General features: G+C 43.0%; 1 protein-coding gene across 3 annotated transcripts in view; it reads left to right on the top strand.

Moving 5' to 3' along the window:
* Window positions 1-21,769, top strand: part of IQCA1 (IQ motif containing with AAA domain 1) — a 99,539-nt gene that overhangs the window by 50,672 nt on the left and 27,098 nt on the right. For all 3 annotated transcript variants that reach the window (XM_030488458.1, XM_030488456.1, XM_030488457.1), the window contains 5 exons: window positions 3,748-3,873; window positions 7,468-7,543; window positions 12,024-12,130; window positions 12,340-12,435; window positions 19,496-19,554. In XM_030488458.1, the coding sequence (XP_030344318.1) occupies window positions 3,748-3,873; window positions 7,468-7,543; window positions 12,024-12,130; window positions 12,340-12,435; window positions 19,496-19,554 (464 nt within the window). The remainder of the gene's footprint in view (window positions 1-3,747; window positions 3,874-7,467; window positions 7,544-12,023; window positions 12,131-12,339; window positions 12,436-19,495; window positions 19,555-21,769) is intronic.

Genomic DNA, 21,769 nt, shown 5'->3' with positions numbered 1-21,769 from the left:
CTCCTCAGTTAAACTCCATGAAAAATCAAGACTGAACCGTACTTAGAAAGTGAGCATTTTATAAGGCTTGGGTAAAGACACTTTGGGGAAAATAAAATACAAATTAATCACTTCACGAACCATTGCTGCGTTATTATACATTCTATATTTCTTTATCCTTTGACAACTCTGACCTTGACTTTGTAATGGAGCTGGCCTCCTGCACAAACTGCTTCCACGGCATTTTACAAATACCTTTCCAAAAGTGAGGCCAAAGAGATCCCCATGCAAAGTACTTGGTGGTTTAGTCAGGAGAATGCATACTCTCTCTTGACTGAAGAGAAGCTTCTCTCTACACACTCTTAAAGAGAAATTCAAGGTTCTGAGACATCAGTGTAGTCTCCTGCATCTGTTCCAGATGTCTATCCCTAATGGGTTTTCATGTTTTGCTCCAAAGATAACCAGCAGATATGACAGTTTTTAGCTTTGCCCTTATCCTGCTGCCAACAAAATTATGATCTCTTCCTGTAGTTCATTAAGTCTCATGACCATGAAAACAAGCCAAGAGAGTTGGCATTTAGCAGGCACATTCCCCCTCTTCCAGCTCCCCCTCGTTTCCAATCTTAAATAACTTAGCAGAAAAAGAGATGCTTATGAAGAGTTTGGTTGTGCATTCGATTGCATTGCCACATTACTGTAATCACAGCATCAGATGCAGCAGCATCTAGAGAAGCCGGGGGAGATAAAAAAAACTATGTGTTAACTGCTGTGCAAACGTATACCCCTGATCCTGGCTTGGCACTCTGTGCAATACTACTCTCTAATTAGTATTCATTACTACCAACAGCTGAAGATCCCCATGAATCCCTGTAATCAGTAAATGGCAGTGCAAGAGATCCCCAGAAGATAGTTAATATTAGCAACCCTGACTATTCCCAAGTAGAGACAGTACAACACTACTATGCAATCAAATGCTGCAATATTCACACACTTTTGCACCGCAAAAGTTTAGCAAGACTCTTGAACCGACGTATAAATAGAAAAGCCAATTTGACTTTTGTGGGTTTTCAGTTTAGAGGAAAATGTCTTTTCGGCCTCGAAAGAAAATGTTACTGGGGAAGAGTCATCCCTCAACAGGAGTCCTACATCAGGGGCTGGGGGAAGGCTAAAATTCATCTGCTCTTACTGAACACATGCTCTTCCTCAAGGTTAAGGGTTTTATAAGGGCTTTCAGCATCATTTCAAAAAGAGGCAACCTCGCAAAGAAAAGGGCAGTCTAAAATAATTTAGGAAGACATCTGCTTTTATTTCCACTATGAAGTTTTCTTCAGGGGAGAAAAAAAACCCTGTATTATAATGTGGGTGAATTGCTTAGTGTCTCAAACTAACCCTTGCTTGCCCTTCCCTTTCTTTCCTGCTCTTTTGTCAGATTTCTTCAGGCAGCGCCTTGTAGCCAGAGGAAAAATTGCTCTATATAGAAGAGCACAAGCCATTCAAGGTTAGAAGCACAGCCAGCTTCACCCCAGCTCCCAGTCCTCTGCAATTATAGGGCTGCTGAGAGCAGGGGTGAAAGCAGAGCTGGAGAAGCTGCACCAAAAGAGCATAAAGAAGGTTTATCTGACACAGAAAAGGAAAAATCATATTTGCTCTGTCATTCTCTTCTGGGAAGCAGGGAGCCGCTTCAGAAAAGTCAGGCTCCACATGCTGATGGCATTGCCAGCTGCACGATCTTTAAGGTTCCTTCCAACCCAAATCGTAGAATCATAGAATGGTTTGTGTTGAAGGGACCTTAAAGCTCATCCAGTTCCAAGCCCCTGCCACAGGCAGGGACACCTGCCACTAGAGCAGGTTGCTCCAAGCGCCTGTGTCCAACCTGGCCTTGAACACTGCCCGGGATGGGTGTCCCAGGATTTCACCAAAACTACTTGGCATCTCAGACTACATATATGAAGCCAAAGCATCCAGGAAAGAGACTGTACAGGTGTTATTTGGACACACAAAAGCTCTGCCTGCAGTCACTGAGCATGTTTCTAGATGTGGCTTGTTGTGTCACACTGCGTTTCATTCAGTGCTAATTGCAAGCACCATTTTCCTGTTGCCTATATGAGCACTTAGTTCAAGACTTTGCACCATAGCTCGTACTGCGGCTCTGAAAATACTAAACATGTATTTTTGTGTTGCCATCTTACAAAACATATGAAGAAAAGACAGAAGGATAAGGACAGTTCAACAATTCAGTCCAATTATAGCAGGTTCATAGAGAACAGGAACTCTGCATAACCCCTTTCAGTATCAATCATCGGTATAAGAACATGAAAGCAAATAATTCCAATCAGAGTCTGGATTTACTTAAATTATATATATATGTACTTATACTATCACCAGTATTTACTCAAAAACACAGCTTAAAATTAAAATCTTTTCTCAAACAAATGTGTGTTTAGAAAAACCCACGCCTGAGGTACTAGAAACTATTACAGTGACCCTTTGGTAGGGAGCAGAGGGTGGATGTATCAAGGCTGGATTTCTACCAGAGTACCAGGGCTAGAATAAAGGATAGACTTTGAGTAGCTCTGTTGGTTTTGGATACAACAGGCCTGCTGGGACACTAAAACCTATTTTGAACTCTAGTCAATCTGTTAATCTATCCGAGGGAACGAAATGCTTCACTGCTTATCACCGCAAGATATGACTGAATGGTGCTTGGGGTTTAAATTACCATATTTAATTAAATGTAAGATACTGAAATGCTTGGGGAAATCCACTAATGAAATTTCACTGGCTGCAAAGCATAGCCCTTGTCATTGTCCTCTTCCACTGTGCAGGCTTCAATGCATTAAAAGGCATTCCTTACAAAACAAGTATTCTTACTGTTCTAGGAAGCATGTCTCACAATTGGAAATATTTCATTTTCTACTCTTTCATGGTACTGCCAATAGTAATGTTCCATTAATAAACTTCAATGACCACACAATTTCTGATTTACACTCATCAGTAAAGGATCTTAGAATTCCTCTCAGGGACAAGGGAGCACAATGGAAGGTGCCTGGGAACAAGAGAATGGTAGGAAAAGCAAATTTCACCCTCTGCCTTTTTCAGATAATAAAGTATAAATGGCCAGGAACTAAAGTTATGGAAATTGATGTAGCCGTACCCAGTTATCAGCTGCTGGTAGCTTGCAGGGATAAAGATGCTGGGCTATCCATGTGTATCTGTCAGAGTTTGTCACAATATCTCTATCCAGTCAGCCACCAGAACAGTTTCAGTCTTTAGCCATATATTGAAATTAGACATGCCTTGAGGCAAGCTCTCAAACTCTATCTCTATAAAATCAATCTGCCTTAGAAACACTGGGACAAATTAATAATCTGTGTTCCAAGTCCAGAGGGAATGTCAAGTTGTATGTCATTAGAATACTGTGCTTCTAGGTGGTTTCAGGAATTGGTCTTACTATCCCTCACAGTTGGGGACATAGAAATCGCTTCTTTCCTTATGGGAGATTGGGATAGTCAGTACCTGTGCGAAAGTTTGCTGGTGGGAGTGCCCTCAGCAAAAACTAGAAGGACTTCTCTATAATGGCCAACCCGTCTGGAATTCATAGGGGACCACCAAGAGACATATTGGATATCATGTTTCCCCAGTATGGGAAAGCTAAAAGTGAAGGAGGAAAAATACACACTGGTTCATACCTCCTACAGGACATGTAAAACACACTTTACACATGAAAATACTTGGCCAGTTTTTCCCATTTTTTCCTGTCTCTTTCAGGTTGCTGCAGAACTGGCTGCCAAAATGGAGAAGGCTTTGGAAAAGAAAGACCAGAAGGACAAAAAAGAAAAAGGAGGAGAGAAAGAAAAATCAAAAGACAAAAAAGAAGAGAAAGCTAAAAAGAAAGTAAGGGCATCCTGCAGTAAGAACAGCTTGTGAGAACAGAGCCAAAGTCCAGCCTAGTCAGCCATCTGTGGGCAGAAGCTAGTAATTTAGATTAGATTGGTCACCAAGGCTTCAGGCTTGCGTTCAGAAGACAGAAGAACTGGCTGAGGTCAGTCCCTCTCAGCCTTTCAATGACCTGGCTGATTCTGGGGAACTGATTTGTACCTTTCGTATTTTAGGAACGGCCATTTGCGTGGCATGACTCAGTTCAAGGGGAAGAGCAGCAGCTGAAGGTGCAGGCTGCTGAAGTTGTAGATGAGGGGAAGATACACTTCAGGGCTTTGACATCATTGCCCTGACAGTGTGCACACACTTTTCAAAGCATTGCTGCTGCTTTTTCCATGCATATAACAAAAGGGTGCCCAGGTAGCTAACCAAGCATTGCCACTTTTCATGTGGGGTACAGAGAAGTTAGTTACTGCCACTCCCAGCATCCCTGGAGCTGCCAGAAGTATGCCAAGGAGACCACAGCACTGCACCAACATTGCTCCTTCAACACCTTCCTCATCTGGGACACCCATTCTGCTGGAGTGCACAGCTTAGTCTCAGTTGGCTACCGACCTCAGAGCTTGTATGGATTTCAGTCTCATAAGTACATACACACCTGGACAGCTGTGTCCTTTGTTCTGCAAGCTAGTGTTTTATAAGCCTCTAAATAGCAGTCATGCATTTTCAGTCCACATTCTTAAGGCATGAGTTATCTTTCGCTTTAAGTCACAGTGGACACCACTTAAAGTGAGATATACTCCCCAAAGCCTTTGATGTACTAAGGCCTGTTTTCACAGAAGGTATGCTTCTGAATTACTTTGGGAGTAGCTTCACTGAGGAAAGCACCTGTGAAACAGTGCACTGACCAAAGGGCATCTTCAAAAGCAAACTATGCAACAAGAATTTGTAGGCCTTTGCTGAAGCAGCAACTTTTGTTTCCCATCTACTTTATTACATAAACAAAGTCGAAACAATATTTTATGGGGTTTTTTTAGTAAGTGTCATTAATCTCTCTGGGAGTGTGTGGAGGAGAAGGCTGAGTTTTCTGGGGCAAAGCTGACTCTTCACTATGAGTTTTACACAGATACATTTTAAATCCTAGCCCTAGAATAACCATTTAACAAAAAAGATGCTTTTCTTGGACAACATCCATTAATCTGGCCAAAGCTCTCATAACAGCTAGCCAGGAATCCAAACTACGTGAATTTAGGAAGGATCAGTCTATCTAATTGGGAGGTAGATATCCAAGTGTTAACTTGCAACTCAGCATCTTTGCTGGTTGATAACGCTATTTGGGCCATATGAAACGATGTTTGGGGTTTTCGGATTGGGGTTTTCTCCCTTTTGTAAATGAAAAAGGAGAGCAGGCTGAAGGAGCCGCATACATAAACGTGTTTCCCAAGCTCTTTAAGCCTGATCTTGCATCGCTAACTAGGAAGGGTGGTGGCTGCTTCTGTGCAAACAGGATATTTGTTAAGTTCTGGTCACACATCTTCAGTTGTTTGTCATCAGGGTGACACTGTCACAGAGTGCAGTATCACAGCATTAGTGAAGGTATCATACTCCAAGCAGTGGAAGGTAAAATTACTGGTACCACTTCATTGTATCCTAGTGGCAGAGCAGAGCCAACCCGTGGGAGCAGCAGAGGAGAAATGAGTGTAAGGCCTGCAGACCTAAGCCAAGTAATACTGATGCCAAGTTGTTTGTTGCCAATAAGCCTTCTGGTGACTAGTACTAGTGCCAAGTTCAGCTCTCTGGGACCACTTCATGGTGTAACCCCTTAAGTCAGTGTACACACTGCAGATAAAAGTATATATGTGAAGCTAATAGCTTAGAAAAGCTTTTGAAACTGGGGAGTTTAAAGACCATTGTAATACACAGTTATAGAAGTCCGTAGTATCTCAGACAGCCTATTTCCTTTTGGAAGCATTCTTGAGGGTGTCCTCTAATGGATTTCTGCAGCTTTGCCCTTGTCCTTGCTCCTTCCCAACTCAGCTGGCCCAGAACAAACCCCTGTGATGCCTCTGGTCTTGCAGAGGCAATGAAAAAGGCTGTTGCAGACAGTTGAGCCTAAGTCAAAATGAGACACTAATGTTCAGGCACATTGAAAACGTCAAACCCAACCCAAGCTTCTGAAACCAGATGGTAACTCACTCATAAGCTTAAAAACCTGACTTTCACAGGGTAAATTTGATTCTTTGTTGGTTTTGCACGTCAGGAGATAAGAACCAGTGATATCAAAAATGAATCTCAGTCCCCTCCCAATTGTTTTGAAATGGGGTGAAATAACAACATAGAGCTCTGGGACTTTATAACTTCATGTTGTTCTCATGTCTTCAGCCATCACAACTTCTGTCTAGTAAAATTCTGAGCCATTATATCAGGTTCTCTAGGGTTCATTGAGAAAGAACAAAGGGAACATTCTCTCCAAGGTTATGATTCGGACAAGGGTGGAGGGAAATAGTATCTAAGACCAGTTGAGAAAAGTTCTAACAGCAGGACACTTATTAAAATAAGTATAGGCTATAAGTCACAGTGATGCAGGCAGAAAAGTGCCCCACTTCTAGCTTCAGTTCTTAAAGAAAACAAAAGTTTGATCCCAGAAGGAAACCTAAATATTTCTCAAAAGCCTGATAGCAATCTCTTAAGAAGCATATTTGATATCAAAGTAACTCTGTTTGCTTTTCTGTGTAAGGTGCTGATTTGATTTCCCATTGGGCTCCTAAGAACAGAAGAAAACACCACCACACACACAAAAAAGGAAAACAAGCAAAACCCACAGCTTCAGCACCATATGTTCCCTCTTTTCAATAGCAGAGCACATGTTAGACCAGTCTGGCGTGCTTCACCCTAACATGCTGCAACCTGTCTTCCTCACTGAACATGAGTAAGGCTGTGCATCCCTCGATTTCATCCAGCAATGTTTAACAGTGAGACATGTTTTGTCTTTAGTGAAACCCATTAGCAAAATCTCCACACCAAATGTGCACAATGGAGTCAATGCAAAAATTTCCCTGTTGTTGAATGAGAAACACCTAGTGTGAGATAGGCTTTGGAAAGCTTCACAAACATGGTCAGACTGTTATTTCCATATCTCTGCTTAGACTGAAATGTATGCTGTTGGTTCAAGGTGCCTTAGTGCACTTAACACAGGACAAGCATGGGAGCAATCAACTGAACATAGGAAAATACACTAGCTGACTCAAATGAAAAGAAGTTTGAGTCCAGAGGAGGCCACAGAGATGCTGCGAGGGCTGGAGCAGCTCTGCTCTGGAGCCAGGCTGAGAGAGCTGGGCTGGGGCAGCCTGGAGAAGAGAAGGCTCCTGAAGGGGAGACCTCAGAGCAGCTCCAGTGCCTAAAGGGGCTCCAGGAAACCTGGAGAGGGGCTTTGGAAAAGGGCCTGTAGGGACAGGACTATTCTATGGTTCTATGGAACAATGCTGTCTCATTGCTCACATTAAAACAAATATTTAAAAGCCCAATTAGAATTATGACACTTTCATACTTGCAAAGTTTCTATATATTAATATTCTGACTTTTCACAACCTTCTCCACTCCCCCATCTAGGAAGAAGATGAAGGCTGGAAAATGGCTCCAAGTAATTTCCTTTCAATAATGGAGGAAGGAAACAGTCAATACAAAGGTCAGTAGAAAAAGATAACAATTACAGCTAGGATGTTTTTCTAATTCAGCTTAATCTGAATGTCATTCCTGTAAGGTCAAGCTGGGCAGCTGCCCAAACTACTGGAACATTACACAAATGAAGACATCAGATTGAAAGGTATTTGGGAAGGGAGCCTTTCAGTACCTCAATTCTTCTTAGGAGTCTGTCAAAATCATTGATCTAATGGTACAGGAAGGTACATTTCTATGAGTAAAAGTGACCAAACTAGAACCAAAGTGCTTTAATGTTTGTGCAATGTCTTTTCCGAGGGCAACAAAAGTGACATCTGAAAGAATTCAAAAGCACTACTGTAAATGAAGCTTCAGCATTAAGGTTTTCATACTCCTGTAACTCTGCCTTCCTCTGTTCATGGAAAGAGTCCATGAATTCATTCACCTACACAACCTTCAGCTAGTCAAATTATTTTTTTATTACATGTTTTAATAGGAGTGTCCCTGCCCATGGCAGGGGGGTTGGAACTAGATGATCTTAAGGTCCTTTCCAACCCTTACGATTCTATGATTCTATGATTCTATGATCATCTTTCCAAGCAAAGGCACAAAAACTGCTGCTGGACCACGAATATACTTGGCTTCATACAAAGTGTGTGCAACTTAAGCATAACTCAGAGCTAAGAGGCTGGCTGCCTTCTCACTTTGAGAAAGCACCCAAAAATTAGGGGTTTTCTCACTGGGAGAGAGGGAGATTTTCACAAAAGGACATCTTGCTCTTTTTCAGATCGCTTCTATCCTCTCCTCTACACTCGATGCTTGCCCATCTCTTAAACACTTGTCCTCAGTATGTGCTCTAGATACGCAGGTTAGCAGTCCCTTGTGCTGTCCCTGGAAGTGCACTTGTTTGAAGTGGAAAGGAGCATCTGTCCCATGAACTATAAGTGAACAGCACAGTAAGACTCCAAAGGTCAGAGAAGCCAAACTGAAGCCCTCAGTTGTTCAGTGTGCCTGACCCAAAGCTTTCGGGGTTTATTTTTGCTCTATTTTATGCAGATTCTATTCTCAAACTATTAAAGGTCTTTTAATAATTGTTTATTAACTATTAAAAGTCTGCTCCCCACTCTGTGGAGTTAGAGTTGCTAAAATTCCAAATAGGAAAAGGCTCCATTATTCCCTCCTGCGTACAAGTTTCCTGCCTGGTTTGGGTTGACTGGAGGGAAAGAAGTGTACAACTTACTGAATATAAATCAGTACAGTTTTGCTTGATAGCTGACTTCTAGCAGTGAGAGTTTTCTTACATGTTATAAATCCTAAAGCAGTGTTCCACAACGATCTCAGCATTTCAATTACAGACTTTCCCACCCTGTTTTTTGTTCCTCCTCTACCAAGCTAGAACTACTACCTAAACTTCACTGGAATTCATGAAGACTTTTATTCTCCTAGAACTGTATTGGACAGTTTCACTAGTTGCCAAACTACATTTGCCAAGCTCCAGCTGAAACACTTATTTTACATACATACTGTTGTGTGACATCTACTTTTGCACTGGAACAGCAAGACTTTAAGTGGAGCAAGTATAAAGCAGTCTGAATCATTACCTCCATCTTCGTGGGTTTTGCTTCTGAAGTACCTTGTGCTGTGAGGCAGCAAGATGCTATTTCCCCCATTACACAGCTGGCCAGTTGATACTTACAACTTGCTCAGTGTTGCAGAGGATATTTGAGTTCAACCCAAATACTCTATAGCCCAAACTCTGAGATGTGGTGATATTACATATTTTTAACCAGGCGTCAAAAGATTCAAATCCTTTTTCCAGGAGATTGAAAGTGGCCATTTTAAGGGAAGCTTCATGCTTCAGATACATTCATTTCCATTAACAGTCACAAGCTCTTCTCTGAAATTCAGAAGTATTGGAATTAGCTACTAGTCCGCAGAGTGAGAACTAGTGCTGCTGAGATGGCGATTGTTAACAGCCACATTAGTGTGCTAGGCTGGCTTTTGAGTCCTGAACTAGAGAGGTATGCATATGAACTAATCCAAAGAGAAGCATGCATGCTATTTTAGAAGAGGTCATATAAATTGCATTGCATACACACACTCACGCAAAAAATAGCTCCTGTAGCGGGATGACCCTGTCTGTAACAGAATACCAGGCTCTTCTGACCAGCCACTGAAAACACAACATCTTCAGCCTCCTAGCCTCACTTTAAAACTAACTTTGAAACATTCTGTTGGTCTGTAAAAGAACATAGCCTCTAACACCTGTGAGTTATTGATCTCTCTTTTAAAGTGAAAGACCTCTAACCTAGCGGCTAATACAGCACAGGGAAAACTCATTGCCAGGGAATGTCAGAGGCACAGCTGCCTAATCTGTGGGGATGTCCTGGTTTGCCTGCAGTGGATGTTACCCACTAATGAAGTCACAAAACAGCAATAAACAATATGATTAAAAAGACCCCACAGAACAAAAATCTATGGATCCTCTGAACGCAGAACTGCTGTGAAACACAGCACCTGTTGATCCAGTCAGGAAAGTGTTTACAAACTCGTATAACTCCCATGTAACATCCCCTTTCCCCAAGGCTGAAATTCCAGGCTGGCAAGCCGGGAGGAGGTACCTTTTAACTAGGGCAAATCAGCTTTCCCTCTTAAAACACTACATGACATCTGTCATGCCATCTGATGACCTGCAAGTAATTTAAAGAAATTAATGTCTATACCTTTGAGTTTCATTCCTCATTACCAAAGAAAATCCACCATCCTTCTCCAGCTCTTCCATTTTCAATTGTGAAATTGAGAATACTCACCTGCAAAAACTATTCCCTATGTGTAAAGCCACAAATACCCTACACATAATTGGACTCTGAAAAATTATAAGGAGTAGAAATAGCAGCCAGTGTTATAAAAACTAGGCTAAAACTTGAATGATCTCCTATGGGTACTGTGAAAACCTTCCTGAATTTACAGTGCCTTAGAAATGACAGTGGGTAGAGGGAAGAGTACCCTCTACAGAACAGATTCATAAAAGGAACCTATGTTTTAAAGTGTAATTCTAAATCATCTGGAAACTGAATTAGCACATACTGCTGGAGATGAGCTGTCATTTATAAAGATACTATCAGGGCTTGAAATGCAAGGAAATACAAGGTATGAACTCTCTTCCTTTAAATTACCTCCAAAATGTAGAAAGAGGGCATTTCCATTAAAAGGTACCTTTTGCTATTAGTGGAAAATCCAGACATGCGCCAACCTTGCCAGACTTCATTTAGTTTTCTTTCTAAAGAGCAAGTTGCAATTTGCCTCCGTAAACAAAGTTACAGGGTTGGGGGGATGATCATCAGTTTGCACAAGCTTGCTTTGTTAGGTCTCCTTATTACTTGTCCTTTACAGAACACTAAGAAATAGAGGTGCTCTATCAGGTGGGCCTTGTCTCTTTTTGGGAAAGACTTCATCTGCCTCTCAGTTACTGCATCAAGCTTTAAGCTCCCGAAAGTTAAAACGGTCTCTGTGTGGCTGTATATTGCTTGTGGGCTGGATACAGGTTATCACTCTGTGAGACTCCCTATCCCCTTTCACTCCCGTTTCCATGTGCTCAGTGCAGGCTTCTATAGAATCATGCAATAGTTTTGGTTGGAAGGGACCTTAAAGCTCATCCAGCTCCAACCCCCTGCCACGGGCAGGGACACCTTCCACTAGAACAGGTTGCTCCAAGCCCCTGTGTCCAACCTGCCCTTGAACACTGCCAGGGATGGGGCAGCCACAGCTTCTCTGGGAAAAGTCTGTGCCAGCGCCTCAGCACCCTCACAGGGAAGAGCTGCTGCCTAAGAGTTCATCTCAACCTCCCCTCTTTCAGCTTAAAGCTTAAGCATACTCCAGTGCTCCTGGACCATTTTCAGCCTCATGTGAATTACTACAAAGGCTAACTCACAAGGTCACCTCAGCTTTAACTTGACATTAGATAACTGAGCAGGAGAGAAAAAGGAAACTTTTTGATTTAAATTAAACACCTTCCTTTGGTCTCCAAGCCTGCGTTATGCCAGCCAAGAGACATGCATAGAGAGTACGCTCCTCAGGACAGGAGTCATTTTTGACCTCTTCATGGTAAAGATTTAAGCACTATGCTGTTAAACAGAGAGAAGAAGAAAGCCAACATTGGGCACAAGGTGGTTTGGCCAATGCTGTAGTACCTGCTCTTGAAGATGAACAACACTCCAGGCATCCAGCTTCGCATCCTCCAAATGGCAACCTCTACATCCCATTATCCTCCTCAAGTCTGATAACAATTTACAGCCCAAGGCAAAGAAAAAAGTTAACCTCAAGATTTACAGATTCTAACACAACAGGGCCGTGGACTTGGGAAGGGTCCCTAGAGCCTGCTACTTTCATACAGCTAATAATTTAGTAGAAGCTGCTGACAAGTACCTATTTTTTGCCCCCAGCAGCAGTTGGAGAAATCAATGGCTTCTGTAACTTTCTTCCCCTTTTTTCTTTCTTTTGGATAACAGCCGTTTGGCAGAACAGAGACGAGGGATGGGATTTTCTCCAGGATCATGACCCGGAGCTGATGAAAGAAGAGAAACGGGAAGAAGTGGAGAAAGAGATCAGAGTGCAGGTGTGCTTACAATAGTCCGAGGACACTAATAATGTGCATTGCCTGTGTATGTTTCTCTACAGCTGTAAGAACTGGCCCTGGCACAGACCTTAGCTCCTTCCAGAGTCACTGTGATCTGTTCTTTGCTTTAATGCTTGTTTGGCTGAATATTTGACTGAGGTGCGGTGGCAAAGCAGCAGACTTAGGTTAAACTCTGTCTGTCTGCACAGGTTGATGAATTGATGCAGCAGAAGCTGGAGAATCTCAAGCTGGCTGTGGATGGAGAGAAGAGTACCAAACCCAAGAAAGGGAAAAAGAGTGATAAGGTAAGAGCAGCAAGTTGGGAGAATTCAGAGTATATCTCAGTTCTCTGCCCCAACACAGTGGTATTCAGTGCAAACCTCAGTCTCAGAGATACCGGTATCAAAACACACGCCCTAAACATTCACTGAATCTCAAGTCAGAATCACTTAAAAAAAAAATCTTTTTTCAAGGCCTTTTCCTTTAACCATTATTAATCCTTAACCTTTATAAACATTGCTTAGGACAAGTTGAACTGTTCCAGATATAACTCATTACAAAACAGATCAGATTTTCAAGAGATACACACCCTCTTGAACTCCTCTAATGCAGTCAACCAAGAAAATCCAAGCAATTCCTCTCTTTAAGGTGACATGTTCAGATTAATACAGTTTTCCAAGGAAGGCATAGATCTGGGTGCCAGGAATTTTTCCGGCTGCTGGACTGGTTAATGTGTTTCAAAACCATACAGCAAAAATAAATAAAATTGCACTCTATGTTTTGGTGTAACCTTTCCTTTATCCATAGCAACACATAGATCACCTACAGCAGGTACACATGAATTATGTTACTATTTACTATTGAAAGGTTTGGGAACTCACAGTTAAGCCAGTTAAGTATAATGTAGGTCTTTAACCTGTTTTATGTGTATTACTCACTGGAGCACAGCACATGTCATGTTCACATCTAGTTTCACAGTATTACCATACACAGAATTCCAGAGCTCACGGTTCCCTAAATTCCTTACCCAAGCATTTAAACTATAGATCATGTCAGTGCAAAAGAACTCAAAGCTTACAGAGACCCTACCATTCAATCAGCAGATGCACTTCAAATCCTCAGGGCAAATAGCCAACCCTAATCTCATGTTGTATTTCATTTCTATAATCCTTTTAAGTAAGCAAATATTTGCCGTTGCTATACTTCTGCTCAAATTATCTTTCAAAATGCTCTTTCATCTGACAGGGGCAATTTAATGACACAAAACTGAAGCAGCTCTGAAAGCTGATACCAACTGGGTTGATGAATCCCTTTCAAAAATAGGGAGGCTGAAGATATATAGACAAAACATTGCAACCATCTTCCCAGAGTCATCATGGGCAGATGCATTTAGATCAGCTAAACTCTGCTTCAGAATGTCACAGTAGAATTATAGAGTGTTACATTATGTTGTTTGGGTTTTTTTTTCCTTCAGTACAGCATCAGAATAGTTTGGGTGGAGGGAGGTTATTTAACCCTTGTTTTCCCAACCTGTGCCAGTAGCCCGAGAGAACAAGGTGTGAGAAGAGGGGGAAGAAGTACTGATAAAGTAATACAAGTTCCCTAAAGACTTTATGGGGGGGGACACGACAGAGATGCAGCACAACCACAACCGAACAGTTGCCTGGGGTGGGGAATGGAAGGAGGTATGCGGTTTTAGTCGAAACACATCTTCCTTGTGCAGAACTATTTGAAATGGCTGTTTGGCATTGGCAAAGGCTTTTTTCTAATTAGTATTTGCATAAATATCCCAGTCCATAAACAAACACATACCTCTGTGCACAGCCTTCAGATCTGCTTTGTGAAAATCTGGCCTATATAATGAGAATCATATGAGCTGGAAAGTTTTGGAAGCAGCTTATCCATTTGCTATGCAGCAAAAATCCCCTAGGTTTTCAAGGCATGTGTTACCCATACCTCTCCACCCCAAATATGCAGTGCAAGTAACAGTGGATTTGGGTTCTTGTTGTAGCCATGAACATGCCTGAAACACAATGTAAAAGCATTCTCAGGAGGATTCAACATTCTTCAGCTAAATCAAACCTTTTTCTGCACTCTGTCAGTGGGGAATGGACAGCAAGGATGATTTCTTTAAGTGAACTCTTATAAGTGGAATTTTCTGTCTAGGGACAGTTACCCCAACTTCCCAATGCTACATTTGGCCATCCCCTGTGTGCTAAGGAGGGATTTCTTCTCCTTTCTTTGCAGGAAGACACCACAGTAGAACTAAAGTGCTTTTTGTTGTCAGAGAACACTCATTACTCAGGAGTAGATGTTCTATGCCTTTTCAAGCACACCTTAGAATAAGTAGTTTACAATTCACAAAAAATTCTCTAAAGTCCATATTAAAGAAAGTCTTAAGGTGACTCTGTGATTCTATTATTCTGTGCTAATATGCAACAAGCCACTGTGCTATCAATTGTGGCACAGATTTTGTGCCTCTATCCATGTTGGAAACATCTCACCCCACAGATTGTCCCACTATTACTTGCCCTTAGGGTCCAGCATTGATGGGGTATAAAGCACAAGTATCCTTGTTAAGAAACACTGTGCTGGACTCTGATGGCTCCAGATCTGATGACTGTCTCAGGAGAGTGGATGAGGATACAGCAGAAACAAAAGGAATGTGGTTCAACTCTGGTGAAAATTGCGTTTTTCTTCACTATGCACACGGTGGCAGCTTGTCATCTGCCCAGCCACAGATCAGCAAGCTAATATTGTTAGCACCAGTGTAAAAACAGGCTGAGGAGGGAAATTGCCTCATACTGAGGGATAGGGCATAGATGTCTAGGAAGGCTGGCAAAGAGATATCATAGAATCATAAAATGGTTTGGGTTGAAGGGCCCTTAAAGCTCCTCCAGTTCCAACCCCTGCCACGGGCAGGGACACCTTCCACTAGAGCAGGTTGCTCCAAGCCCCCTCTGTCCAACCTGGCCTTGAACACTGCACAGCTTCTCTGGGCACCCTGTGCCAGCGCCTCAGCACCCTCACAGGGAAGAGCTTCTGCCTTATATCTAGCCTGAACAAAATGTCTAAGTCCCCACTCAGCCTAGAGGAGCCTGTTATAAAACTGAAAGAGAGAGGTCTAGCATCTGCCAAAGTGTTTGATGTCTAGAACATTGATGGCATCCTTGTGTCAGTGCAATCTTTTTACTGATATGTTGTTCTGAGTCCACCCCTTTCTGCTGGCAGCCCAAGCTCAGCACAACTCACCAGCTTTACAAGTATTTGGTCTAGATGGATGCCATGTACTGAACCATAGTACGCATAGGATTTAGCAGCCAATGGTGTTTCCCTTGGCAATCTTCAGCCAAGTAAACCACAAGCTTCTTTAAACTGGATTTCCACCCAACTTAAGAGCTGCCAGATAAGCTCTCTGCAGTTACTGACTTGGAAGTTATGTTTAAGTGCTTATCAGAGTGCTTTTTATTAAGCCCATTGTGCTGGTTTTCCTGCTCTGCTCCCCCAAGGATTTGTTTCTGATCCAAGCGCAGGTAAAGCAACCCATTGCAAGTGAACACACCCACACATACACAAAGGCATGGTCGGAATTGGGAAAAAAAAAAAACAGCAAGAGGGGACATGGGAACCTAAGTGTGTAAAAGTTGTTTCTAAAATAGGCCTTGCTAGCATCTCAGTGCAGCTTTGGATATCTCTGATGCAACTGGGCAGCAGCAAAGAAAACCACAAGAGCAAGGCGATGACAAGAATATCAGCTTCAGTGTAGGGAACTAGATAAGAGCAAAGCTATAGTGAATAAGACCCAAAGGCAGGCTGGGTCAAAAGTGAGGAAAGGCTGGATTTGAGGGCAGTGACTCGGAACTGCTGTTGGATTTTCTGTATCTGATGGAGATTAGTATCCAGAGCTCTCAGCCAGCTGTAAAGGGCTGTAACCTGTTTGAATGCTGTAACTAAATCCAACAGGGATCATAGCTCAGAGCCCCTCATTTAGTAAGAGCTTAATAATTAGGGGGAACATAGAATCATAGAATGGTTTGGGTTGGAAAGGACCTTATGATCATCCAGTTCCAACCCCCTGCCATGGGCAGGGACATCTTCCACTAGACCAGGCTGCTCCAAGTCCCATCCAACCTGAATGGAGCATTCACAACTTTCTTGGGCAACCTGTTCCAACATCTTTGTCTCAGGGCTTTTTCTGTACAAGTATCAGAAGATGCTGTCTGTATCTTGGCATTGCAGGAAAGCTGCAAACCGGAGCAGGCGCACACACAAGCACCACACTTGATCCAAGGAATCCACTCACTTCATACACTGCTGCTTACACACTATCACTTCCTGTAAGCCACAGGAGTACTTTCCTCTTGTTACTTTTCCACAGACCTGATGGCAGCAGGACTTAGATAATCACAGCTGAAGGGTGACACAGATCCTGCAGTTCCAATGTGGAACAATTCCCTCAATGAGACATTTTGGCTACCCTGTCCCTTCTGGTGACAGAGACACTCTGCTCTGGAATCTGCTCTGAAATTACGTCCATGTTTGCTCATAGCAACCTCTGAGCTACTCAAAACGTTTTCATGAGCCCACCCAGTCAGACAAGATACTACACTGAGCACAGAAGTCAGTCTTCTATCATCTGCCAACTAATAGCTAATACAGTTCACTACATGTGACTTACCAAAGCAGAAAATAACCAAGTGAATGGATGGCTGCACAGAAGCTAGGCTGACATTTCAGAGATAGAAACAAGGAGATTTCCATTATAAATGATGAGCATGTTCACATTCATTAAACATTATCATTTTCTAAATAAAAGCCGTTCCCAAGAAGACATTTTGGAGGAAAGCCATTGTCTACAATTCAGATTTCCCTTTATGGCATCTCAGTGTTTGCCAAATTTCCCATAAATGCTGTTTATGTTAATTAGGAAAACACATTTTCCCCCTGCATAGTTCATTTTTGTGTTGCTCTTGAGTTACGTTATTGGTGAAGCTGCCTTGAGGACAATACCAGTTGGCCAATAAATTCAACATATGCTTAGTGTCTTTACATAGGTAGAAATAAGCTTTTCTTCCCAGTCGGACCCCAGGATATGTAATTTCTAGCTTGTTGGAAGAAAGGTTAAAGAGGCAAAGCTGGAGGAACAGCAGAAATAAACCACTGACAGTTTATTTCCTCAGTTGTTAAGCATGGCATATGCTTTGTTCTTCCCATTCCTTCACTGCAAAACAAAGCCCCACTGGCACATTCTAATGACTATTTGCTGCCAAGCTTATTTATGTAGAGAAACCTGAGGTGTAGTTCTGCAGATAGGATTGTTGGCATTATTCCCATCCAAAACAGAAGAACATCACTTTCTCCCCGTTAGCTTATCCATATAGTTCTGGGGTTAGTGTACCTTTTCATCCAGGTGAATGTTTGTTGCATTGCAAACAGTAACAGCCCACTGACCCATTTACATTGTGACAGTCCTTGGAAACTTACAATTAATGTACTGGAGAACACTGCTCATCCATTCTAGGAAGACAAACACCGCCAAAAACCCCCAGCATTTTCCAGAGGATTGGATAGGACTTTTTAACTCAACAACACAGCCTCTAGAGCTCTGCAGAAGTCTTCACTGTTAAAGAAATTACTGTATTCCCAGGAAAGCGAATATAAACTTTCGCAAAGAATAAGCTGAAGAACTAAGCATTAAAGCACATGCTTAAACGTAAGCCATGGAAGAAATCCCATGGTGCACAAACGCTGCTGTGTGAATAGTTATGATGAAGTAATTCTAAAGTGCTTTGCAGAACTTAAGTATGGACACTAGAGGTGGGCAACTAGCATGGATTAATGATGTCCTCTTCACTACTAATTATCCCTAACTGTTTATGGCTTGTGAGCTGTAATTAATGGAGGGGCTTGACATTACTGATGCATATCTTTCTTATTTATGTTTTCCATGGGCTTTTTGCAGTATGTAGGGAAGTTAGACACAAGTCAGAATCTTCCCATAGCCTAAGCATGGTGAAAATACCAAGAGAAGAGAAGTACAGGTCATGTTTTTCTGGCCTCTTTAAGCTTCTTCCCCGAGGCGATAGGAAAGTGAACGCAGAAGGATGTCTGATGGTTAGGAAGCTAGCCAGACTCAGGAGGGTTGGCTTCAGATCCTGGTCCAGCTGTAAGCACCCTGTGTGACCCTCAGGGAAGCTCCTTACATATTTCACAGACTCACAGAATCATTAGGGTTGGAAGGGACCTCTGGAGATCATCTAGTCCAAGGCAGGGCCAACCAGCGCAGGTCACACAGGAACGTGTCCAAGTGGGCTTGGAATGTCTCCGGAGAGGCAGACTCCACAACCCCCTTGAGCAGCCTGTCCCAGTCCTCTGCCACCCTCAATGTAAAGAAGTTCTTCCTCATGTTGAGGCAGAACTTGTTGTGTTTTAGTTTATGGCCATTGCTCCTGCTCCTGTCACTGGGCACCACTGAAAAGAGTCCGGCGCCATCCTGGCTCCCTGGTCACCCATGCAGGTCTCCTGCCCCCTTTGCCCGATTTCTTCATCATGGGGATATACTGGTCCTGGGCTTGCAGTAAGTGGTGCTTAAATAATGACCAGCTCTTTTGGACTCCCTAGTCTTCTAAAGACCTATCCCATGGGATTTCTCTACATAAGTCTTTAAAGAGGCTGAAGTTAGCTCTCCAGAAGTTCAGGGTTCTAGTCCTGCTTACTGTTTTGCTGTCCCTCCAGTGTAAAAAAAAGCATGAACAGTCTCTGGAACAGCTACTTGGACCCCATGCCTTTTTCCTTTCTGCTTCCCTCTTGGGCAAGGGCCATACCCACTCAACCACAGAGTTGTGCTGCTCCAAAAAGAAGAAGAGTTTTCTCTCAGAGCAAATGATCCTGGGATTCTTTTGTATACAATCTCCACTGCAAGGAGTGGGACTGATCCCTTTGAAGTACAGTGCTCTTGGGCACTCACTGGGGAGGCGACAGTGGCAGGTCAGGTATACAGGCTCCGTGATTCCAGAAAAAATCAGCAGCCACCAGGTTACTTCATGCAGAGTCCAGTTCAAGAGCACCTGCATGAGACATAGGTTGGACACAGCTCCTCAGGCCAAGCAGCACTTCAACCCTCCAGTGCCTTAGTGAGGCACTTATAGATAGAAACATGTCCTGTGCTCTTATAAATGGGGATATGACTTCCTTTCCCTCCAAGCATTCAAGAATATGATTTTTCCCTTTACGTTCCTTCAGTGACAAGGGCCACATTCAAACACTGAAGCATTTGCTGTTCTAGCCCTCACTTTGCTTCAATACATTCAGAAACACATCTCAGTGCTAAGGTCGCTAATTCCTGTCTATTTTTGTGGTCCTCAGAAAAAAACAACCACAAGGAAGAAGATATCTGAGCTGGAAGAAGATCTGACTCCTGACAGGTAAAGAGAAGACCTGCTTACCTGAGATTGAGTGCATCCTTTTTGCATTGGATACACTATCAACCCATTTAGTTTCTAATTACACAAGGTGCATCTCAACACGGCTATGCTTACCAGCATCAGGAACTCTACAATACATAAAACCTCTTTACCAACACTTATAAATATGCATAAAAAAAAAAGGGTAAAGAAAAACACTTTTACAAGCACATACACTTCAGCTAAAATCTTTTTTGCATTCCCAGTGAACACAGCAACCTTCACACAGCCCCTTCCTGCCCGGTGGCTTTGCAGCACAACAAATAACAGGCCAACAAAACACTGCTTTCACGCTACATAGCGCAGATCCTGTTTTTCCCCACCTTCGACAATGCATACAGATTAAGATCCCCATCCTACACCACCACACCACCAAGGCCAGTCACCATCAGCTTCAGCCAGGTTAATTCCAGCATGCAAAGGTAAGCACATGCAGCATTTAGGCAGGATATAGGCCCCATTTGCCCTCTTTTCCCATCGTCTCTGCAGGTGCAGAAGCACCAAGCAGCTCTGGTGAGTGTCAGATTTTCCATTTCATCTGAAACCCGATAAGGGAGGCTGTAAATAGGCCCCTGTACTCTGTAAATCACCCTTCATGTACATATCATAAATCAATCTTACGTATTATAGAATCATAGGATGTTTTGTGTTGGAAGGGACCTTAAATCTCATCCAGTTCCAACCCCTGCCACGGGCAGGGACACCTTCCACTAGAGCAGGTTGCTCCAAGCCCCTGTGTCCAACCTGGCCTGGAACACTGCCAGGGATGGGGCAGCCACAGCTTCTCTGGGCACCCTGTGCCAGCGCCTCAGCACCCTCCCAGGGAAGAGCTTCTGCCAAAGAGCTCATCTCAGCCTCCCCTCTGGCAGGTTCAAGCCATTCCCCTTGTCCTGTCCCTACAGGCCCTTGTCCAAAGCCCCTCTCCAGGTTTCCTGGAGCCCCTTTAGGCACTGGAGCTGCTCTAAGGTTTCCCCTTAAGGAGCCTTCTCCAGGCTGAACCAGCCCAGCTCTCTTAGCCTTATCAGTAAGAGTTAGCATCATAGAATAGCTAGGGTTGGAAAGCACCTTAAGATATCTAGTTCCAACGCCCGCCAGAGTTCTGGCAGACCCAGTGATTCCTTGTGCACCCTTGCTCTTTTAAGCATCCTTATTTGGAGGATTTAAGAGGATTTCTTTTTCTGACACTACATTTTCAGTGAGCTTGTGATGTATTCACTGACAAGCCACTGTTCTTCACCTGTACACATAACACAAACACAGAGATAGCACCGCTGGGACCTGCTGGCCCAGCAGCAGTGGTGCAGACCCAGCTCCCAAGAGATCAGGTCTGGAGAACAGCATTAAGACAAACACCCTCAATCACTGCAGGGGGAAGCATATGGGATTCACCCCACGAATCCATTTTTACAAGACATACTCAGCAAGACCTGGACTAGATCATTTTGGGGGCTTATACTACACAGGCAGCGATCTCTCTACCTACTTTAAAGAACCTCTCCAAGCAAATATTTAAAGTAAATGTGTCATAGATTATAACAGAGCATGACCTCTCCTACAAAAACAGTGCCAAAGTCTACCAAGGACACGTATATTCTGTGCTTTTAAAATTACTCTTACATATACCTGCTTCTTTACATATAAACTTACTACAACACACAGCCATTTTAAGAACACAAACTTTGTAGCAGTGGCTTTTAATCAGAGTTTATCTGGCATTTTGGCTCCATGCTTTGCTCTTCCCTGCTGAGCAGGGAAGGAGGAAGCATTAGAGAAATAACCAAGAGAAGCTGAGGTTCAGCTCTGTTTTGGCATGGAGGACAGGGCGCAAGGGGCTTCAGTCAATAAAGACTGACCACATCACACTTACTTGGAGGAGACTCGGGGCATGCATCATGAAGCTTGCACAGTAAAAATAATAAGACAGGAAAAGTAGAAGTCATGCTCCCAACAAAAGTGTCAGGTTAGTCCCACTCTACCTTCTGCTTGCTTTATGACACATACTCGACAGAAATCACTGAGAACAAGAGTCAGAGAGGCAAAACCAACTCTGTTGAAAGGGAGTTCCAATTTGCATTTGCTTATTACTACTCTTGTATTAATTGTGCCACTAACACTGCATAAACATGAATCTTCCCAGCTGAAAAAGACCGCAGACCTCAACTTAGATATCTAGTTT

The sequence above is a fragment of the Strigops habroptila genome, chromosome 5, assembly GCF_004027225.2.
Source record: "Strigops habroptila isolate Jane chromosome 5, bStrHab1.2.pri, whole genome shotgun sequence".
In the NCBI taxonomy this organism is placed as follows: domain Eukaryota; kingdom Metazoa; phylum Chordata; class Aves; order Psittaciformes; family Psittacidae; genus Strigops; species Strigops habroptila.
The sequence above is the reverse complement of the archived record's forward strand: the minus strand, read 5'-3'. Positions and strand labels throughout refer to the sequence as shown.